Below are 22,614 nucleotides of genomic sequence, written 5' to 3'. Positions count from 1 at the left end.
ATCTGGTTCCAGATTCAACTTGACCTAAAAATAAAAATGACTAGGGGATCATTGCGAGGAATATTACGGCATAAGATTCAGAATTTTAATACGTGAACATTTGGTAGAAGCGTTACAGGTCTAGTCCATAAATACACACAATGTAGCGCAGCCTCTGGCTAGCGGGTAGCAAGGCTAGTATTGTAATAAGAAAAAAAATGAACGTTACTCATTCCGTCGAGTTTCTTCTATGAGTTGTTTTTTGTTATTTTTTTAAAGAAGGGGGAAGCTGAATGCACTTCGCACTGATCTGCAGATGTCACTGCCGTAATCTCTCTAAGTATGTCCTGTAATTACGGGAAAAAAAAAAAAAAACGAGAAGGATCTTGAAACTGCGGTGGCAGCGGCGGTGGCGGCGAGATTAAAAGATTAAGAATACTGCAACCGAGCTCTTTGAATGTGATGAGTTAAGGTCAGGCCATGACTGAGCACAAAATCTCTTCCTCCTACCGGTTTTTATCCACATCGTTGCTGGTGAAAAAAAAATATAAACACAAAAGACCAAGTAACACATTTCCACTTAATTTTCATCTCAAATAGTCTTTTGGTTAAATATATACTGATATTCGTCAGAACCACATAAAACGCGTTGGAATCAGCCTGATTTGTTCAAAAGTGATCAGTATGAACGGGAACTGTCAGCATTAAAGCAAGTAATTTGAGTCTCTTAAACTGATTTTGAAAAGTAATCCGACTGCTCTTGATATGGAGAATTTGAGCACTGCTAGCTAGTAGCCAATTTATGCTAGGGGCTACACCAAATCCTGGCAACGGGCACAGTCCAATTAAATGCAAGTTATTAACTCATTTTTTTAGCGGTATGAATTGGCGATTGAATGTGATTTCAAATTTACTGCACAGGAATTAGCTTTCAAAATTCCAAGTATTTCATTTGATTTGGCTTCACTCAGGGATTTTTTTTTTTTTTTTTTATAAATTTATATCATATAGTAACAGTCAGTCACATGCATCTTTCCTAGTCAGAGGTCTTAAATTTCTAACTTCCCGTTTCTCTGGAATGCGGCGCTAGGATAGCAGGGGAATATGTTTCACTTCTACGGATATACAAAAGCAATTGCCAACAAGCACTCGACAGAACCCGGCCACAAGTCAAGCCCTCTTTTCCGAAATAGCTGCGAAAACATACAAACATTTCCGGACGGCCAAGTGGAGCAACTTTTTGAGAGGATAACGTTGGTGTTTCTCCCCGAAGATTTATGACCGTCCATTCATTCTTGACTGGTGCATCAGGTGAGAACAAGTGTCCGCGTGCTCACCTGGTTTTAACTTCTGGTTTCTGCGACCAGAGGTCGGAGTTTACAAGGAAAAAAAAAAAAAAAACGACTGCCACGCTTCGCTTCCGGGCAGGTAAACAAACAAAAAAAAACTGGCCCTCCTTCTTTATCGCCTCTCGTTTGTCTTCCGTTTTCTCGCTTCGCTAACCTCCAATCACGTTTGCAACAAAAGCACTATTGAGGTCAGTGGCCACGGGGGCCACGGGGGCCACATGGCCGTGCCTTTGGATGCTTAGACGTGGATAAAAACACGTGACTGGCTCTTTACATTCAATGTGCCTGTGCTTCTCATGGCGCAATCACAATGCACAGAGGACATTGTAAACTAAAAGTACATTCAAAATTCATCCGAGATAAACAATCATTTAAGAGAAAAATGACAAAGTGAACTTTTTCATATAGCACTGAATAATGTTGAAATTACGGATGTTTGATTGCAGTTTTTCCACACTAAGCACCGATATCAACTGTTTCAAAATATTTTTAAAAGTTTCACAAATACTTAAAATGCCCCTTTATAAAATGCATTGAGAAACTTGAAATAAAATTGACAAGTAAACAATAAAACTAAATAAAACAAGCTCTCAAAATGTGTCAAAGTGAAAGATTGCAAAATTAGATTGAGGATTATAAATGTGATTTCATTCTGTTAGAGTTTTTAAAACTAGAAAAACAAAAATAATTGAAAAGTGTAAATGCAAAAATAATATGGACAAAACAAACCATTAAAACATTGCAATATTGTATACTAATCTGCTTCATAACCAGTCACTTTACCGCACGCACACATGCACCTTACAAATCCTGCACAGTGCAGGAAAGCACATAATATTTTGCACTACATAATATATTGTACTATCATCCTCATATGTATACAGTTCCTTCCACTAGATCGACTCCATAATATGCTTACAATGTAAATCTATTTGTTAATTAGTAGTTCATTATTACTGCCCTTATTGCTCTATTTCTTTTTTTTATTGCCTACTTTATAATTTGCTCGATTATGGAATGTAGTCTGTTCAGTGAAGTGAACAGAATAAGATTTTTATTGTAGTATTACTGTGCATGACGATAAAACTCTTAAATCTTGAATATCCTATCGTATCATATGAGTAAATAAATAAAAATGATAAAAGAATATATTGAAATTGTGATATCATGAATCTGAATATGAAAAAGGTTGGAAATCGTGGTGCAGGTGAGTGATTTAAAGAAGAGCAACATAATTTGGGACAACGATTCAATGAGTGGAAAAACTTAAAACATGAGAAAAAAAAAAGTAAAAATGTGAGGTGTAGCTAAGGAAAACAACATCAGAAATGTGCAACTTTTCAAGGGGGTAAAACTGGATTCAAACTACCGTAATTTCCGCACTATAAGGCGCACCGGATTATAAGGCGCATCTACAATTAATGACATATTTTAAAAATGTTTCCATACCTGTATATAAGGCGCACCGGTTTATAAGGCGCACCCTCAATTAATGACACATTTTAAAACCTTTTCAATCACAATATAGTAATACTGAAAGTAATAACAATAACTCAAATAATAAACTTTCAATAGCATGATAACTCGGTCAATATGAGCAACCTTGTTCAACTGTAAACACACAAAAGAATCTCAATATTGATCCATATATAAGGCGCACCTGATTATAAGGCGCACCATCAGCTTTTTCAAAAAATTAAGGCTTTTAGGTGCGCCTTATAGTGCAGAAAATACGGTAATCAATTTGGTCAAAAATGCCCGACCTGGCCGCTCAGTCCAAAACTGACTGGAGCTCCAACTTACTTCAAAGACCAGCGTTTCGTTGGTGGGTCCGGCGGCGTACAGGCTCTCGGGCTTGCTGAAGGAGCGCTGGTAGCTGAAGGTGGCGCCTCCAAAGTGGAACTTGCCCGGCCAGTCCACTGTCCAGTCTCCGGTCAGGTAGTACTTCCTCTTGAGGGAACGCACCGCCAAATAGCTGGTGGACACCTCCATCTCCTCCACGCGAATGCTTCGGGCCCCCGCCGGGACGCTGACCATGGAGTAATACTCTGGGTCCAGACAAAACAGACTACTCGATGCGTTTCCTTACGATATTTCCGGCGAAGTCGCACAAACTTACCGTTAGCCCTGTGCTGAAGAGTGTACATGCCTTTGTAGAATTTGCACGTAGAGTTGCTTCCTTTGCATACGCCGCACGCATCCAGGGAAGCCTTGGATCCTAAAATCTGATCACAACCAACCGCCTGCACGCAAAAAATTAGGAAGGAAACCTGTGAATTTTTATACACAGGAACTGGGGGAAAAATGAGCATGCCATGTGATGTAGGATTTAAAAAAAAATAAAAATAAAGGTGTTGAAAAAAAGCAAAAAAAAAAATGTCTGTAAAAATAAATAAAATAAATTTATAAAATAAATAAAAATATAAAATGTAAAAATAAACAAAAGCCTCCCACTCACTGCAAAGAAAATCATCAAAAAATGGTAAGAAAAAAGTGACAAAAATATTTAAAAAAAAAAAAAAAGCATAACTACATCAGCCCCAAAAATAAAATGGTGAAAAAAGTAAAACAAAAAATTCAGTAAAAATAAATAAAAAATAATGCTGGTGGAATAAAATGTTTAAAAAAAAAAAAAAAAAAGAAAAGCCTCCCACTGCAAAAAAAAAATCAAAAGTGGTAAAAAAAAAAGTGAAAAATACATTACAAAAATTGACAAAAAAATATACATTTTTTAAAATATGCTTAAAGACATCTGCTCAATATATAAAAATATGAGGAAAGAAAACAAAATGAGCAAAAAAAAACAGCAAAAATGGTAAAACAAAGTTACAAACTTCCAAATGAAATTGAGAAAATTATTATTTAAATAGTTAAAAACGTAAAAAAAAAAAAGAGGAAGGAGTGAAAACGAAATATCAACAAATAAATCAGGCAAAAATCCTTAAAGGAGTCAATTTAATTTTAATTATGAAGGCAAGTCAAAATATGAAAACTAGAAGTTAAAAAAAAAAGGTCAATTTGACCCAGAGTCCTCCAAAAGTTTCAGAAACTCAAAAGTCAAACATTTCCAAAAGCGTGACGACAAAACTCCATCATGCCATTGTACTGAAAAACTGCATTCAACATTGACCTTAAAACGGGTCATTTGACCCAACGTCATAACGGGAGGCTCGAATAATATTTGGATGACATCACGTGGAACGGCGAGTAAACAGACAAACCATTCATCCTCTCCAACCAATCCCTGCCCTGGAACCTCCTCATGGAAATTGCCGCGCAGCTGTAATTATTTATCGCAATGACACTAATTGACACGCGCCCGGTCCAAATCCTCTGGGCTCGCGTTCCGGTCCGCAACGCCACCCCGCTTATAAATACACCGAACGTCACATGCGATTCGAGTCTCTGCCAATTCCAGCCAAGGCTTGGTGGCCCACCAAAAGCAACAGCGCGCGTGGAAACGGGACGAAATAAGTGTCAACGCCTCGGTTGGGGTTGGACCACAAGACAATTGAGTTAAGATCCCGGTCGGGGTTTCGAAACGATTGTTTGGAAACGCGCTCTTGACGGCTGCTGAAAGGTGACACTTGAGGTCTACCGAGGTCGGTGAAAGAACCGCGCGTAAGTCAAAGCGGGACCAAAGCGATTGGTCACGTTGTGGACTGGCTTGCCCGCTGTATGCATTTTTTTTTTTTTTTTTAAGGAACTCGTTACATTAAGAACCACCGATAGAGATCGCCGTACCTCGCAAACGCCGTCGATACAAACGTCGCCTTTGCGGTCGGAGCAGGAAGTGCCGTCTTTGACCTTGCTGGACATGGCGAAGAAGAAGTCGAAATTTTCAGCCGTGCAGTACAATTTACAGACGTCTTCGTCTGGAAAGAAAAAGTCACATGATAAGAATAAAAGTCGCTAAAAATGTGAAAAAATAAGATCGAGGTCACGTTCGCTGCCATTGACGGCTATAGACGTCAAAGATATGTTTTTTTCTGGGCACTGCGTTTTCATGCTTTCATTCATGAAGACACTAAAATTATTTTGCTTTTTCAAGTCATTTGTCTATAATGAACTCATTCACTGCTGTTGACAGCCATAAATGTCTTTTTTTTTTTTGGGGGGGGGGGGGGGGCTGTGTTGCACTTTATCATTTGAAAACACATGAAACTTATTTTGCTTTGTAAATTTAATATTTCAGCTATAGCTGACGTAAAAGTAAAAGATACATTTTTTTCTGGGTTGGCAGTGAAATAGTTAATTTTGTATGCGCGTGTGTGTGTGTGTGTGTGTGTGGTAGAAAACTCAAAGCGGTTTTCTCTAGTGGTACAGGAACGCACACACATCCTGCAAAAATAGTAGTAAATTTAATCGATTGAAACAACACTTGTAAATATCACTAAACAGGAAATCCCACAATTTAGTGAAAAGGTGTGTTTAAACGAGAGAAATTTTATCACAAATCGACAAAATAGTGAAAGTAAAATAAAATAGTCAAAATTGTAAAAAAAAAGGATTTGGTTTGAACTATATATACTTGCTTATAAAAACATTAAAATTTGTGGAAATTATTTTTAAAAATTGGAAATTACTCAAATCACCCAAAATAATGATAATATTGTTCATAAATATAAGAGATGAAAAAAAGTTTTTAAAAAAAAGCTCTTAAAAATTTGAAATATTTGTTAAAAAAGCCATTTGTTTTTCACTTGTAGAAAAGTGCAAAAATATTTGTAATTGAATCATAAACATGAAAAAAGACAAATGACAAAAAATGATGAATTTTAATGAATTAATCACGATTTTTTTGTTAAATTTTTTTTGTTAAAATTTGTGGGTTTTTCACTGGTATAATCGCAATATTTTGTGTCATCCAATAGTGAAACACTACATTTGGTACGATCTTTTCATCTTACCATTCTGCTCGCTAATTCACGCGAGCACCGAACAAGAAAAGACTAGCGATGAACTCTCTCAGGGGATTTCTTCCTTCACTTGAATCACAGACAAGTCTCTGCAGATTACGGTGAAGGTGACTTGGCCCCGGCTTCCCCGGGCACTTTACAATCTTCCTCTCGACATAACCTCCCATTCATCAAGAGCTTAAACAGGCCTGGGACGACGGCCAAACAGATCGCTGTCCTCCACCCCCCCACCCCCCCACCCCTTACCCCTCCCCCCTCCTCTTTCGAAGGGTTACAAGTGTCTGCATGCTTCACATCAAAGGTGAAAAAAGTTCTCACACTCTTGATACTTGTGTAAAAACAGACCAGTAAAATAGACACAATTCCCTGCTTTACACAAAATTTCCAAATGATCAACACGCTCCTCTCGAACCATACGCATATTTGGATATTATTTAAATTGTTCTGCCACTATCTGGCCACACTGTACAGGGAAAAAAAAAACGTTTTAGATCATTACTTCACTTTGCAATCAGTCTAAGCACTATAAATAAGATGTCTGAATAAAATAGAGGGAGCAGGAACAGTGAGCAGAGTGAGAATTTGAGGAGGCGGAAAAAGGAGAACATGGAGGTGAAGAAGGATGTCAGAGAGGGGGAGGAGGACAAGGTGAAAGAAGAGAGAGTAAAAAATAGGATTACTGATAATGATGACATCAGAACAGGGGTGTGATGGAATTCCGGGAAACAATATTAATTCTATTGATAGGGCAGTCAAATTTTTATGCTTTTGCAAAAGAAATACAATAGTCTTCAATTTTGGTCAATGGTTTCCTTATTAGCGTGAAGGGCTTGGGAAACAATAGTACCAAAAATGTGTTTAAACAGCAAGAAAAAAAAGTGCAAAAGTAACAATCAGCAAACATTTCATCTCTCATTTTTAGCAAACATCATCATTTGCAAAGGGGGGCACAATACTGCCTCCAACACATTCTACAAAGATCTTCTCCTCAACTTTTATTTGGGCCACGGAAGCAGTAAATGGTGCTTTAGGCATGGCAGAAAAAAAAAATCTCATTAAAGAGATTTGGGCTGGAATACAGAAGAAGATCAAGTGAATTAAGACCAGACAAAGCTCATCGACAGCAAAACGTGCTCCTTTGTGTGTTTAAGAGGAGCCGCGCCGGCCAATCAGATTGCGATTGTGCTTTATGTCGAAAATATTCCCAAGGATTCAATTACCGGGAACTAATTCGGAAAGTACTTAACAATTGGGCAGACAAACCATGACCGAACTGAATGTACTCTACTGGGGCCGGGCAATACGATCTTTATATAAAATTCTTTTTTTTTTAAACAAAAATCAGATTTAAGACAGAGACCGTTTGGAAATTGCTTTTACCATTTCAATCCGTCAAAAGGTTGACGTTATTAATAAAACTGTGCAGTAAAAAGAACAAGTCTAAGGTTCAAACTGCATTTATAAGAGTGAGCAAAAACCAACAACAGATATTAACGAATGTAACAATAAAATATATCAAAATATTAGAATGAACTTACTTACTTACCTACTTACTTATGGTTGCATCCATAATCATCTTCTTCTACTCTCAATCACTGATCTAACAGTCGATTTTGCAAGAAAATTCAGTTTTTTCAAATTTAGCCTCAACGTGTCTGTTTTGTTCCTCTTCTCGATCTTCTGAAGCATTTTATTTCTGGCTCATTGTTACCTGCTTGTATCGTATTTGACTTGTCACTGATATTTAAAAAAAAATTCCAGAATTTATGTTGTTTCCTGCCTAAAGATCAAACTTTTTGGAGGCATTTTTCAATAATTACATGCGGCAGACAAATTTCAAAGCATTAAAATCTTGGGTAAAAACAACACAACGGTACTAGCGAGATCCAAACATGGCAGACGATGTTGTCAAAATGTTTCGTAAGTGGGTGAGTTTCACTGAGTAAGAGTAATTGGACAATGATTTATATTTTGATGTGAAAAATGATGTGTCTGATGGACACCCGTTGATTTGAAAGTATGTGTCCTTGTCAAAAATTATGCGTCTGGGATGCAGGGACGCAGGCAAAGGAGAGTACTGCAATATTATTCGTAACTACAATTTACGTGCGGCTTAAAAACTCATACCGCAGGTCAAATATTTTAACCATGTGTCACTGATTTTGCGACAATGACTTTGGCTATATCCAGCAAAAAAACATTGTTAAAATGATTACTGTATATTTCTGACTATAGATATGATGAAAAGGTAAATTTTAAGAAATTTCCATGTATAGGGCATACCGGATTATCCGGCGCATGTCAAATTTGACTCAACTTCAAATTGTCAGCCATAAATAAAGTGTTGTCAAATATTGAGAGAGAAAAAACGATTTTAAGTGTGCCTTTTGGCTTGAAAAATACGGTAAGTTTATGTTCTTAGCAGGTGTAGGAAATGATGATCTCGAAACATTGGAAATGCCAGTCATAATGACGAAAATCTTTTTTTTAACTATCTTCTTTAAGTTTTCAGCTATGTTGCTTACAAAAAGCAGTGCACTTCAGTGTTACCATGTTTTAGCTACGGAAGCCACAAAAAAATGCAATTTTTTAAAACGTTCCGAATATTTGAATACAAGCTTGCAATATTACCGTCTACTTTGGTGTACGGCTTCCACTTGTAGTACCAGCCCCTGAAGGGTTTGCTGTTGTGCTCGGCACACTGCTGCGTCCGGAAATCCACGGAGTTGAGCGGGCACGGGCGGGTGTTGCACAGCTGGTTGTGGCGGCCGGGACCATAGCAGAATTTGCCGTTATGTTGTGGGCTGGAGGAAATGAGGGAAATTTGTTCAAATGAATCGAAAATGGTCAAACGTTGAGGTTTGCGAGTTTTGAGTGGTGTAAGAATAAGTTGGCCGTGTTCTTTAGCGTTTTTTTTTTTATTGGATTGTTTTATATTCATGATCTCAACGTAGTTTTTAAACAACTAGTGTAAATTAGTGACAGACTGCGGAAATACCCCGCGGAGCAGAAAATCAGGTTACAATGCCGTCATAGGAACCGAACACTGTCGTAAACAGAGTTTGCTTCGTATCTAATAAAACGGTTGGAGGAAAATTGAAAATGGATGCAAACACAACAAAAGAGAAGCAGCAGACCATTACGTTGACTTTTTAACTTCGAGAAAGGTTGTTGACGTTTCGCAAGCTTTGGATTTCCCGCGACTTTTAACTCGGGCGTTCTGGTCCGACCACCAGCTGAGAAAATTGCCTTTAGCTATTTACGCTAGTGACCAAAAATAAAGGTATGGCAAGCACAGATCAGGAAGAATCCTGCTGATTTCATAAAAACTGTAATACTGCTCAACTTCCAAGGTACCAAAGAATGCTGACTAGAAACAGAAACCGAATGGGAGGACATAAATATCGGGGAAAAGTATGCGAAATGAAGCAATATCATCCTGAATTCCATTTAACGGAGGAGTGATGGGATAGTGCTCAGGGCGCTTTCTGTTGTGGGGTTTCAGTTCATCTTCAAAATTTAAATCTCGATCGCATATGGCCATGCACTTATGCCGAAATTCTGCTCTAATATTTCATTTTTTTCTTCTACAGCCTTCTTGCATGACCATTTGATGGCATCCCAAACTGTCAATGTAGTTCCAAAACAAGACATGAACCAGATGTCTGATAATCCAACCGCTAACCCTAACCTGCATCAACACACATGCAGTTTTTGCTTTGTCGTGCTTCGGGACGAGCCACAGTTGACCATCATACCCTGACCTCAACCCTATGGAGAAAAAGTGGAGCATTCTCCAAAAATGAAATGAAAACTGTTTACAAACTACAGTGGAGGAACTTCCTTCTGGAGAGTCTGGATCTTTCACAAAGCGATCCGAACCGAGCACCGCTGAGGTCGAACATTCCTCTTTACATCGAGTGTGTGACAAAATGTGCGCCGTCAAAACCAGGTCAAGATTGTGACCCTAATCGCCCAGGCTTGTTGGTGAGGATTAGGGGAGACCGTGTTTGATCTGGCAGGTGGTCCAAGGGGTTATGGGGGGGCAATCGAGTAAAGAGGCAGGTGGAGGCCGCGGGGGTAACAAAAGTTTCATTTTCCGCCTTTACTACAAAGTTTTAATCTGCCGAGCCTTCAAAAGAAGACGCTCGATGGAGATAACTTTGGTCGTAGCGCTGAGGCAAACAAGGGGCCAAGTTCAAAGGTATTTCACGAGTGGGTCGATGAGGTTGAAATCCCTTTACGAGATGAAGAGGACAACAAGCAGATGTGGGGAAGACTGCTATCACCGACATGCAAATTGTTGAATTCTTCTCATTCTTTGTCCACCAACAGACCCACACAGTTACCATATGCACGTCGTTTTGTTGTTAGCATTGCTTTTAGCATTAGTATTTCTAGTCCGCAGATACTGTAGCTGAAGTGATTTTAAGTCCAGCAAATCACTTATTTAGAACATGCGCATGTCAATCACACAGTTGCAAAGATTTATAAGGTAAACTAATTGAACAAGAATTGATAGTTTACGCATATGTCTACTACTTCCTGCTCCAGTGTCAACTAATCATGGGAAATAAAGTCAGACCATAGCGGGATAAGCTTTCTGGTGGCGTGTTCAAAATGTTAGACGGCGAACAATTTTGTGTGAATTGTTTTCAGCTTTATGAATAAGATTGAGCGCGTTGAATTGTTAGCATTAGCTAGAGTAATAACAAACTCAGTGACAACCAGATTGACTCATGGCTTAATTTGGAATGCATAGTTCCAGGTGAGAATTGGATATTTCATTTTTAGCAAACATTTTGTCTCCTAGTGCTGTTTTTTTTTTAAATCTAGTCAGCTAAGCCATGGAGGACTCACTGCTTTCCATTAGCTTAGCATGTTTTTGGAATGCGGTCAGAAAGTAGGAGTAACAGGAGCAAATCCATGGAAATGCGAACACAGAAATCCTGACTATGAGGCAGAAGTGCTAACCATTTATTCACTATGCTATCGGTTTTAAAAAAAAGTTTGCAGATATTATGATTTGAATGCATTAACATCAAGTGCATCCACAAACAAAACCAAGCTGCACCCATTTGTTCTTGTTTTACTTGTTGAGTCTATGGATTTGCGTTGATACTTTTGTAGACCTTGTGCTGGTTTTGACGTCATTTCACCATGCTGTTAATTTGAAGCAGCATGTAGGGTGTGAATGACATTAGCGACAAGCAAATAGATTCAGGCTAATCCATCTGGTTGTGGTCTGATTAGGAAAAAGAGGGGCCCTGCCAAATTAATCACGGAGATTAACAGTGGGACATTCAAACACGGTTGAATGAGTTCGCCATGGCACGGTGACTCGCTAAGATGCAACCGCGATATCGCAAAGTATCGTCTGTTCAGCGATGGAATTTTGGAGCTTCTGAACCACGTAAGGGCTGACTTGAAACCAGTCACAAGATGGAGTCATGCCATGTCTTCCGCCAATGATTCCCAATCAACGTTTCTGTCAGGTCAAGACGTACCGCGATCAAGTTAAAAATGATTTATAATCATCATTTTTAATGTCTCCTTTCCCTCTCCGTGTCCCACTGACCCCATAACGAAAGTGCCCCTCTCACTGCCGCTGGAATGATAAACGAACCCGACAGCTAACCTGCTCACGAAGGGCCTCCTCCGTGGGCCCTCTTGCTCTGCCGAATGTGGCGTATGCGTAACGTGTATCATATGAGCAGAAAACATCTTTGATCCCCCGGCCGGAGGGATTAGCAGACGGGCCGGGTGCGCCAAAGTCTGCCTGGCTGTTAAGTAAGCGCTGATGAGCCCAGTGAAGTGAATGGTCCAAATATTTAAACTGACCTCGTTGTGTGTTTGTAAAGGGGGAGGGTGAATGGTGAAAACTTCGTAAAGCCAGGATGATGTACGGGAAAAACTGCTCATTAGCGCTGGCCGCCTCTTTAGATGTTGCTGTATTTTACTGTCAAGATATCTTACTTGCGATTGTTATACCGCCTTCACATTGATATGATTAAGATCTTTTCAAACATTTAAACAATCATCCATTTTAACCCAAAAAAGTAAATTACTTTTGATGTATTTTCTTCACTTGTTCCAATGTTCTATTTTCAATTTAGTGAGGCGTATTGTTAGCGTGTAGCTTACCTCGTATATGAAATGTGTCATATAAATAAAACTGCCTTGCTTTTTTATCTATCTATCTATCTATCTATCTATCTATCTATCTATCTATCTATCTATCTATCTATCTATCTATCTATCTATCTTGCTAGCTAGCTAGTTAGCTAGCAGCTAGCTAGACAGCTGCAATAGACAAACGATGGTAGCCATCTGCCAGCTAGCTAGTCAGCTAGCTAGCTAGCTAGTCAGCTAGCTAGCTAGCTAGCTAGCTAGCTAGCTAGATAGATAGATAGATAGATAGATAGATAGATAGATAGATAGATAGATAGATAGATAGATAGATAGATAGATAGATAGATAGATAGATAGATAGATAGATAGATAGATAGATAGATAGATAGATAGATAGCAGTTAGCTAGCTGGCTGATGGCCACCATTGTTTGTCTACTGTCTAGCTAGCTACTGCTACTATCTAGTTAGGTTTTGCTATGATATCTAATTGTTCTAGATCTCTCTATATAGCTTCTACTTACCTATCTATCTATTTAGCTAGATGCTAACGTAAATATCTAGTTAGTTAGCTTCCTGAATCTGTCTGTCTCATTTCAAAATCCATGATTAAAAATCCATAAATAAAAGTCTATAATTATGCTATACATAACATTGATCTTCCAGTACGTGAATACAGCTGCAATTAAATTAAAGAAAATTTGTATTTGCTTGACGGAACACAAAGGCAAGAGAAAAAAATACAACAAAGGTGCTGCCGGCCATAAAATTTGTCTTGACTGTTGCTTCATGTTCTTCGGCCAAGAGCCCAACGAGCCAAACGACGGCAATTAGTTCCACCAACTATCCCCCACGGTTGTACAACACGAAGCAAATCATTCGTATAATCGAGCAGGCATGACTTCCACAATTTGGCATGGTAGCACTCTATGGAATTTATTTGAAAATTCAGTCTTCCAAAGTACAGAGGCCGTGAAGTGCAAATCACACCCACAAAAAAAAGAAAGTATTCACTCAGTTGCTATAACAGCTAACAGAGTTGAATATCATAAAGAAAAAGCTCATTTGGTTTCATTCATTCACAGCACTTCTTTTGTTCGTCATTCTGCTTGACATTCCGCTTCTTATGTAGCGCCACTTGTTGGACAGGAGGGGTAGTGCAGTTATTTTTCCCCTCTGCTTCACATCATCAGTCTGATTTGAAAAACCTCACCCACTGTTGCCTGGCGTGAACGCAAACTCTTCAGCCACAAAATTCCTGATTTGCTTCCTACCATTTGAAAGGGGATTTTTTTTTTAAAGCGACGATATACCAATAAACGTTTTGTATCGTTATTATATGCAAAAAGCGTTATAAAATGTCTGCTAATACGAACGAAAAGAGACGTCGGACACTGTGGGATGTGCGATGTTACGTTTATGTAAGCGAGCAGCCATGCGGGACTTTGGCAGCTCTCGGCACAAAAAAAAAAAAAAAACCCCTCCTTTTTTAAGAAGTTTTGCCCCACCCTTGTCTGGAGCCTGGGGAGAGATCGTCTTGCTGTCTGGACTGTCAGCTGACTCGGTGTGTGTGTGAGTGGACATGCATTTGTGTGTTTATGCTGACAGCTACCTGGCAGATGATGCTTTCAGGTGTTACCTTAAAAAAAGGTGAAAAGGAGCTTTTCTTGCTCGTTTTTTTTCATGGAAGTAGTTAGGATAGGCGAGCTAGGTTCTCATAGGTGACACAAATGACGTCTATAGCGGGTCTCAAACTTTTTTCATTAATTTAGCCTCTGTGAATCATTTTTCAAAGCAAAGCGATTGAGGACTGAATAAAATAGACTTAAACCTAAGTGTTACATTGTGTGTGTGTGTAGTGGGGGGGTTGTTACCGTGGACTTGTGCAGGAGCGCTCCCTGTACATGACGCCACCTCCGCAGGTTCTGGAACATTCCGACCACTGAGACCAGGACGACCATTGGCCATGGACCGCCTTGGGGCCGTGCTCCCCATGTTTGACACACTGGCCGCGCCAACACCACTAAAGGAAAACAATGATCAGATTTCCTATATAATTTCCTACATGCAGTATATTTAAATAAAACTGTGAAAGCTGAAAACGTGGACCTACGAATATGTTAGTCTACATTATTATTATTATTATTGTTGTTGTTATAATTATTAGTTTTTTTTCCACAATATTTTGACATCCAATTGCCTCTATATTTCCTGACCGATTCAAATAATTCCAGTCTTATTGTTTCGTTTCATTTTTTTCATTCTAAACCTTCAGTTTTCACACAATTCAATATTTCATTCATTCCTTTCAATTTCCAAATTCTTTGATTCCAACGTATTCATTCAAATCAAGTTTTGACACACAGATGTGCATTTTTATACTGGCCATATTCTTACCTACAATATTTACCCAAACGGGACGAGCGAGAGAGACGAAGTCATTTGGCTGTTAGCAGCCAGTGCCTATTGCAGCTAACAGCTACTTATGTTAGCTGAAGTTGTTACGGCTGCATTTTCAATAAAAGAAGCTAGCAGACATCACCAATGTCCGAGTCCATCCTTTTTCACATGCAGGAGAGGATCATGTAAACTTGGTGGAACTCGGATGCTGCGCAACTTTGGTATTTTGTACTTTAGCTGCGCCGTGAGGAAAAGAAAATCAGCGCATTCGATGTTACACTGCCGCTGCATTCACTGACCGTTCACAACGCGCGAAATCGGAAACATACTTAACCCGCAACAAATATATAATACTGTATATAGATATGAACACAAGAAGATATGAAGAAGTTAGGAAAATTTGATTCATCCTGTTTTGCTGTCGTTTTTCCATCGTCGGCGAACTGTAGTTACGTCTTATACGCGGTATAAGAATTTGACCCTAATATTAAGGTTTCATTACTGATCATTTTGTAGCGAGCCTGCTCACCATGTCGGGCCCGCAGGTGGTGCCCTCGGCGGCTGGCATGAACTTGGTCTCGCATCTTTGGCCCGTGCGGTGACACCACAGCGACTTGCAGATGTCCTGCGAGATGAGACACACGCATATCGAAATTGATATGATTAAAAACCGCGTCTCGTATTGTTTGTTTGCCGCTAGCTAAGTTCTTCCAGGAACGAAGGGAGCTCCAAAATACCGCTCAATTAGCAGCAAAAGCAACAAAGTATTTGTACTCGATTGCTCGCAGCGGCCGCGCCATAAGCCCGACAATGAGCCTCCTCTAAAAAAAGCCCGCACGTCAAATCTAATCAGCGCGCCGCTTTAATGAAACGGCCGATAATTACGTGTGTCATCTGACCCAACAACACAGAAACGGAGCGAGTGAGTGAGCACAGAGGGAGAGCCTCGCTTCGTCTCGCATGGGGAGACGGGCCGCCCGCGCTGGCAGCCCGCCCGGCTGCACCGGGCACGGGGGAAGCCGCCGCGACCGAGGGCCTTTCAAGATTGGCCTTTCAAGCTTGCCTTTCAAATCTAGATTTCCTTTTCATTGATATTTGTTTTATTGCCTACTTTATTATTTGCTCGATTATGGAATGCAGTCCGCTCGGGAAGTGAAATGAATATGAATATTCATTGGTTAAAGTCCATATAGGTAAGGGTAAAAATAGGGCATATAGAAAGGGTAAAATCACCGGTGTATATTGGTCATTTCGACGATTATTTTTGGCTGATGTTTGAAGGGGGCGGAACCGTGGAAGACTGGTTAGGACGTCCGGCTAACATGCAGAAATCAAGTGTTCGATTCCGACTCTGGCTTTCCTGCGTGGAATTTGCATGTTCTACCTGTGCCGCACGTTTACTTCCACATACTCCAAATTTTTCTTCGATGTGTTTGTGAGTGCGAATGGTTGGTCATCTCTGTATGCCCTGCGATTGGCTGGCAACCAGCTCAGCTGGGATAGGCGCCAGAAAACCCGTGACCCCCTATGAGGACAAGCTCTTAAGAAAATGTATGGATGGGTATTTGAAGGCCCATAATCGGAAAATTCGATTGGCCGGGCTCTTGTCTAAGCTTTTGAAGCCAATATTGTTAGCATCTAGCATATATGTTAGCATCAAAGTTACCGTGATTTACACAAAAGACAAGCATGTTTATGTTATTCACCTTGCCATCTTTATTTTCAATACCAAACGCTCTTTGAAGAGATCATGATCGTGTAAACACCCTTTGAAACGTCCTGAATAGCCCTGGAGGCGTGTTACGCGCTAATCCGCTAGCTATAGCATTTGTCTGAGTCGATTTCCCAGCGGTTAGAGGCCAAGCGGGATTTCCATGTGAATAACAGCTAGCATAAAGACTTCACCTAGCCCACGGGGCTCCATTGGCATAGAAGGGGTCCGTCCTTTGAGGGAATTCAAACCAGGAGTAAAACAAGGGGGTCTTGGGCTGTTTGGCAGAGATCACGGCGATTAATAAAGTGCCCCATTTTGTAAGACATCATTGATGCTGTAAAGACAATAATGCTTGGATCCCATATGACAGGGGTGATCATTACCGGAGGTTCTGAATGGTCTCAAAGACTTGTGGGGTAGTTCCGGTTCATAAGAGGCAAAACTGTTCTATAGATCTTTTTCATGCTGTGCAAACAATGAGGTGAGTGCGGGGGGAAAAGTGGTGAAAAACATTCTGGTCTTGGTTTAAAAGACTGGTCCGCATAAGTTGACGTTTGGCAGATTTTTAAGGACTTACCTTAACAAAGTCAAGGCTGCACAGTTTGGCCTTGGAGCCAAATTGCCACTTGCATTGCGTGTCTCCATCATACAGCTGCCCGGGGAGCTTCTCGGGATATTTGTACTGACCAATCTGCTTGGGCTCGTCCACCAGACAGGATGCCTGAGTCGTCCTGGAGGACGCGTCGCAATTAGGATCCGAAAAAATCCATATCTTGATTTGATCTGTTGGATACCTACCCAAGGAACCGATTGAGGTACTGACGGCTGCAAATGGACCATGAGAACACCCCGTTGTTACCGGCGAGGGTCGGGGACATGATGTTGCCTTCGGTTTTGCGACAGGGGTTACCCTCACCGTCGTGTATCATCCCGAAACTGAAGCCAACAAACAAAAAAAAGAGTTTGATGTGAGGGTTTGAAACCTCTGTCAGGTTTTAAAAATAGCATCTCAAGATCGGATTTTGAGTCAAAGTTTGGCTTTCACGCAAGGGATTCAAGCCAGCATTAAGAATTTTTGAAAATATGGTAAACACTCGTGGACCATAAATGGTCACTGTTATAAAAGTGTTGAAATAAATAATAAATCTCATATAATAGATCTTTTCAATTACTTGCAGTCTAACTATAGATATAAAGTTTGTTTAACCTTTGTGCGGTATTTTGTCTAATACTTTGATCAAAAGACACTAGGGAGCTGAAATTTCACCCAGATGGTGACGACATGTCAAACATCCATTGGCTATAATACTGTGAGAATAATCAGGAAGAAAATGACCCAAAAATGATTAAACATTGTGCAGGAAAACCTGATTTTTTTGGGGGGGCATAAAGACAAAATATGGATTACTTTTGCGCAGAAAAATTTGAAGTAGAATCACTGAAATGATTACATTAGGGCCTGGATGGCCAATAAATCATAACACTACTGATTTTAATGCATTTTTATTTTTGGAGTTATGACAGCAACCATAAATGGTTCAAATGATAAAAGGGGGGATGCACTATTTTTTTCTTGCAACACACAAATCTCAATCATGCCAGATCTAACTTTGTAACATAATTACGGATTACTAGACCTACTGTTACTGTATTTTAAAAAAAAAAAAGGAAATAAATTGATGTGATAGGGCTTTAAGTGATTTTAGATAAGTGATTTACCACTACAGGTTGCTAAATCTTACACACTGCCCCCTTAAGTTTAATAAGGATGATTTTAAATTTTCTTTTGGTGTTGCCGTATAAAATACGCCTAGAGAAACCACTACAAATGTAATTCGGTTCATTAAATCAATTTTTTTTCCATCTAAAAATGCTTGGTTAGCGGGTACATGGCTAAAAAACATTGAAAAAAGCTTGCCAATTATACAGTACATGCATGTTTGTATTTATGTATTCATTCATTTATTGCAGCTGTTTTGAACCTTAAAACATGGAATAGTGACGGTTGATTATATTTGCGTTATAATGTTCCATTTCTCAGGCCTCAACATGCACTAGTGCCTTTTTGATATATAAGCCGCCTGGTGAAGAGCAGGACAAAACATGTCCAAAGTTTGTCTTGGGTGAGTGCCAGGCAAGCAGAGTTTTATCACGCCCATTCAAAAAAAAACAAAAAAAAAACAACCTATGTAAATTGTCCCAATCAAACTAGTATCTCGATGGAAACGCAAACACAAACAGAGCGGTGTCTCCAACAGTTGAATTTGGACGTAATGTTGGCAGGCCAAAGCGTGTTTTGTGTCATTGCGTGTGATGTTTGGACCTCTTTTGGGTCAATAACGCCGAAGCTTTATCAATTTATGCCAATTGGCTGCCACGCGTTGTCGCCACACACGTACTTGTGTCCGGACTCGTGAGCGATGGTGAACGCCAGACCCAGTCCCGTGTCCTCATTGATGGTGCAGCTCCTATATTTGCTGCACATGCCGCTGATTGGAGCAAAACCTAAAGGACAAAAGATAACAACAACGGGTCACTGGAAAATTTTTTCGACCTTTAACCCAATGGTCCTATTATGTATAAACAGAAAAATTTAGCATGTCAAGCAGGTTCAGAAATAAGTTGTTTTTTTGTTTTTTTTGCGAGTCAGAATTGGTAGTAGTAGATGCCTTTTTATTCAGGCACATGTAGTAAGTATAGTTGCCCAGTGATATTACTGTATATGCTTTTGTCTACAAATGAAATATTTTATAATCACCCCCCAAAACTGAATAAATGCTGAAGACACTGGAAGACTATTGGCTACTAAAACACAAGTTGTCTTCATATATGTCTTTTAGGGGAAGAGAAAATTATGGGACAACATTTGACATATGCAATATAGATGACATATTTTGTATTCCCTCCCCAAAAATAAATGAAAGCTCATTTTCTCATTCTAATTGCCAAAGTGGAAGATGATGTAAGGTTACTAGTTACTGCAATTGCCTTTTCCTGTCTTTTTGGGGAAGTAAGAGACGTTTAATGGACAAAATCAGTCACATAAATATTCACCAAAAATCACTGAAAAGAATTTGTACTATTCCGATTGAGGGTAGTAGAAGACCATCATTGGCTATGACCTAGTTGCAACACAAATTGCCTTCACATATGTGCTTTAAAAGAAGTAAGACACGTTTAAGGGACACGAATAATTTACGTACTCCAAAAAGTTCACCAAAAATAAGTGAAAAAACTTTTGGAGGTGTAAGAAATTTAACCCTTGTGAAGTATTTTGCTGGTTTTTGGGTCATTTTCTTCCTCGTCATTCTCATGGTATTTTAGGCAATGGACGTCACACTCCTAGTAATATTAATACCATGTTGAACTTTGACATGTTGTCACCATCTGGGTGAAATTTCAGCTCCTTAGTGATCTAAAGGTCAAAGGATTTGCCGAAATACTACACAAGGTTTACTGAACACGCACGATCATGAATCCATAAAAATATTCAACGAAAATACGTTTTCTCGACGTGATTGCTGCAGCTAGCGGGTTAATTTTTGCTAACGTTTGAACAGTTTTTTTAGCCTTTCGCTGGAATAAACTTCAATGCCATGCATGTCCCTTCAGGATAATTCTACATCCACCTTGCTCGGTCAGTCCAGACATTTTAGTTTGATCCAAACCAAAATAACAGGAATGAAAATGTGCCTTGGACCGCAGTCTGGATCCAAATGACTCCCAAGCAAACATGGGAGACTCCCTGGGTAGGACGGTTAAGACTTTCCAGCAATTATCCGAGGTCAATCCATCTGTCCATCCATCCGTCTCTTGAGGGTACCATGTCAAAGGCGGAAAAAATACTACATTCATCCTGGACTGCTTGAGACTGAGTGGGATTTGATGCCATGCCAGATACTGTACAGAATTTTGTTTCAGTCCAGTCTGTTTCTTTTTAAAGCTTGAAAACATTTGAAACTAAATAAGTGTGGAGCTGCCTGCGAAGTGTACGTTTTTCACTTGCAAGTACTTAAAAATATTTACAATTACGTTCAAATCCATTTTCTAATATGGGCAAAGATACGTGCAAAAATGTTCAAACGTACTTGCAAATATGTTTGTATCTCAAAGTACGTTTAAACGTACTTATAGGCCCAAAATGGCATGGGTGGGTATTGTTTTAAGAATTTAGCTTATAAATCCATTGGAACAGATTTGCAATTACATTCAGATGTGTTTTACTTGCAACGATTTATTTTAATCTTTTATTGTTAACTCTGTTAAATACGCTCAAACATTTACAAGCATGTTTAAAAGTATCGTATTTTACACACTATAAGGCGCACCCTCAATTAATGACATATTTCTTAAAAAAAAAATTCAGATATAAGGCGCACTGGATTATAAGGTGCACCCTCAATTAATGAAATATTTTAAAACTTTTTCAATCACAATATAGTAACACTCAAAGTAATAATAATAACTCTAAACTCTCAATAGCATTATAACTCAATGTCAATATGAGCAACCTTGTTCAACTGTAAACACACAAAAGAAACAGGTAAAGCTAACTTATCACTTCATTCCCCATTTACCAATCCCAATCTCAATATTGATCCATATATAAGGCGCACCTGATAATAAGGCGCACCATCAGCTTTTTCAAAAATTTAAGGCTTTTAGGTGTGCCTTATAGTGCGGAAAATAAGGTACTTTCAAACAATGTATTTAACATTGTTAACTAGAACACCCCATAGCATTATGGGAGAAAAATGCTACTTTTTAAGAATTTAGATTACAAGTAAGTCAGAACATATTTGCAAATGAATTTTCAGACGAATTTGCTAATCACAAACGTTTATTCTAACTTGCTCAAGAACACATCCCTGGCTCGGAAGTCAAACTCGAAATCCCAAGCCTGGCTCACATGTATGTCATTTAAACTTCGAGAACTTAGCGCTTCGACGCGCAACGTTTCAAATCCAAGCATGTGAATCAAGATAGCTATCGCGGGTCTGCAGGAAGCGGGTCAGCAACCCGCACGCGGCATCCAAACCCAGCAACCTCGTGTGTGGAGACTGGTGAAGACGTTCAGGTGTCAAAACAAAGCAAAACCAAAATAGGGAGGCCTCCAAGTTGGTCTTGGCACGTCGCCTTACCCAGGGTGTCGCAGGGCTCGTTTTTCCAGGAGCAGATGTCCAGCCCGGTGAGAAGGACGGCGTGGTCGTGCCGCTTACCGCCCTTGCCCACCAGGCCCGACTGCCACTGGCAGAAGCTGTTGAGCGACTGGTCAGCGTGGTGGTTGATGTTCAGGCCCAGCTGTTGTTGTTGAGCAGAAATTCATACCAGCGGTTGACACTTTACTAATTCACCAATATTGCAAGGTTGAATTCCTGCTAGGGCGATAACTAAGAAATACTCACCGGATCCTGTTCCAGTAGCAATAAGCTAACTACCACAATGTTGATGTCTGTCCCGATGGTGCCGTCTTTGAAAAGACTGGAAACCTGGAGAAAAAAAAAAGCAGTAAAAGTGGCTGTTAACTCAACAAATGAGCCAACTCTAAAATCAGTTACCGCCGTGTGTTTTCCTGGTTGCGCGTCGTCACGGCCGAATACGCTCGGGGCGACCGTAGACGAAAATGTGGAAAGTCTTTGTCATCGATGCACGCGGGGATTGAACAAGTGCTGCATTTAGGAGAATGGGAAGAAGCCACCGGCGCCACCGAAACCACACTTTTCAAAATGAAAGGCAGGGCTTAAGGACGGGTACGGACCGACCTGTGAGCAGCAAAAACTGGCATTCTCTGGACCTGATTCTAATGCAAGACTAAAAGGGATCCTTTCTGTGGTAAAATTCTCTAAAGTTGATGATCATATAACTGGAAGGCAAACAAAATATAATTATACTACTTGGTAATATTTAGGGATGTTTGAGTCCACATTTAAATCCAGATCGAAACAGGTACCGGTACTCAACTTTGAGATATAGACCGTCATCAAGTATCGCCGACGCACTCAACAACTTTCCACGAAAAAACAATGACAGAAATTTAAAAGAAAGGTCTACATATCCAACTACAGCATTTTCATTGAAACTTCTTGTAACAGTGTTAGCGGAGTGGCTAGCTTGAGCTGTGAG

At 39.7% G+C, this 22,614-nt stretch overlaps 1 protein-coding gene across 2 annotated transcripts in view; it reads right to left on the bottom strand.

The window, feature by feature from the left end:
- Window positions 1–22,614, bottom strand: part of adamts18 (ADAM metallopeptidase with thrombospondin type 1 motif, 18) — a 54,215-nt gene that overhangs the window by 17,993 nt on the left and 13,608 nt on the right. For both annotated transcript variants that reach the window (XM_088413693.1, XM_088413694.1), the window contains 11 exons: window positions 21,897–21,980; window positions 21,633–21,792; window positions 18,891–18,996; window positions 17,290–17,427; window positions 17,069–17,222; window positions 15,307–15,402; window positions 14,252–14,400; window positions 8,879–9,051; window positions 5,073–5,203; window positions 3,448–3,571; window positions 3,132–3,376 (listed from right to left, as the gene is read on the bottom strand). In XM_088413693.1, the coding sequence (XP_088269819.1) occupies window positions 3,132–3,376; window positions 3,448–3,571; window positions 5,073–5,203; window positions 8,879–9,051; window positions 14,252–14,400; window positions 15,307–15,402; window positions 17,069–17,222; window positions 17,290–17,427; window positions 18,891–18,996; window positions 21,633–21,792; window positions 21,897–21,980 (1,560 nt within the window). The remainder of the gene's footprint in view (window positions 1–3,131; window positions 3,377–3,447; window positions 3,572–5,072; window positions 5,204–8,878; window positions 9,052–14,251; window positions 14,401–15,306; window positions 15,403–17,068; window positions 17,223–17,289; window positions 17,428–18,890; window positions 18,997–21,632; window positions 21,793–21,896; window positions 21,981–22,614) is intronic.

The sequence above is a fragment of the Hippichthys cyanospilos genome, chromosome 4 (genome assembly GCF_059441005.1).
Source record: "Hippichthys cyanospilos isolate Australia breed blue-spotted pipefish chromosome 4, RoL_Hcya_1.0, whole genome shotgun sequence".
Classification (NCBI taxonomy): Eukaryota; Metazoa; Chordata; class Actinopteri; order Syngnathiformes; family Syngnathidae; genus Hippichthys; species Hippichthys cyanospilos.
The sequence above is the reverse complement of the archived record's forward strand: the minus strand, read 5'-3'. Positions and strand labels throughout refer to the sequence as shown.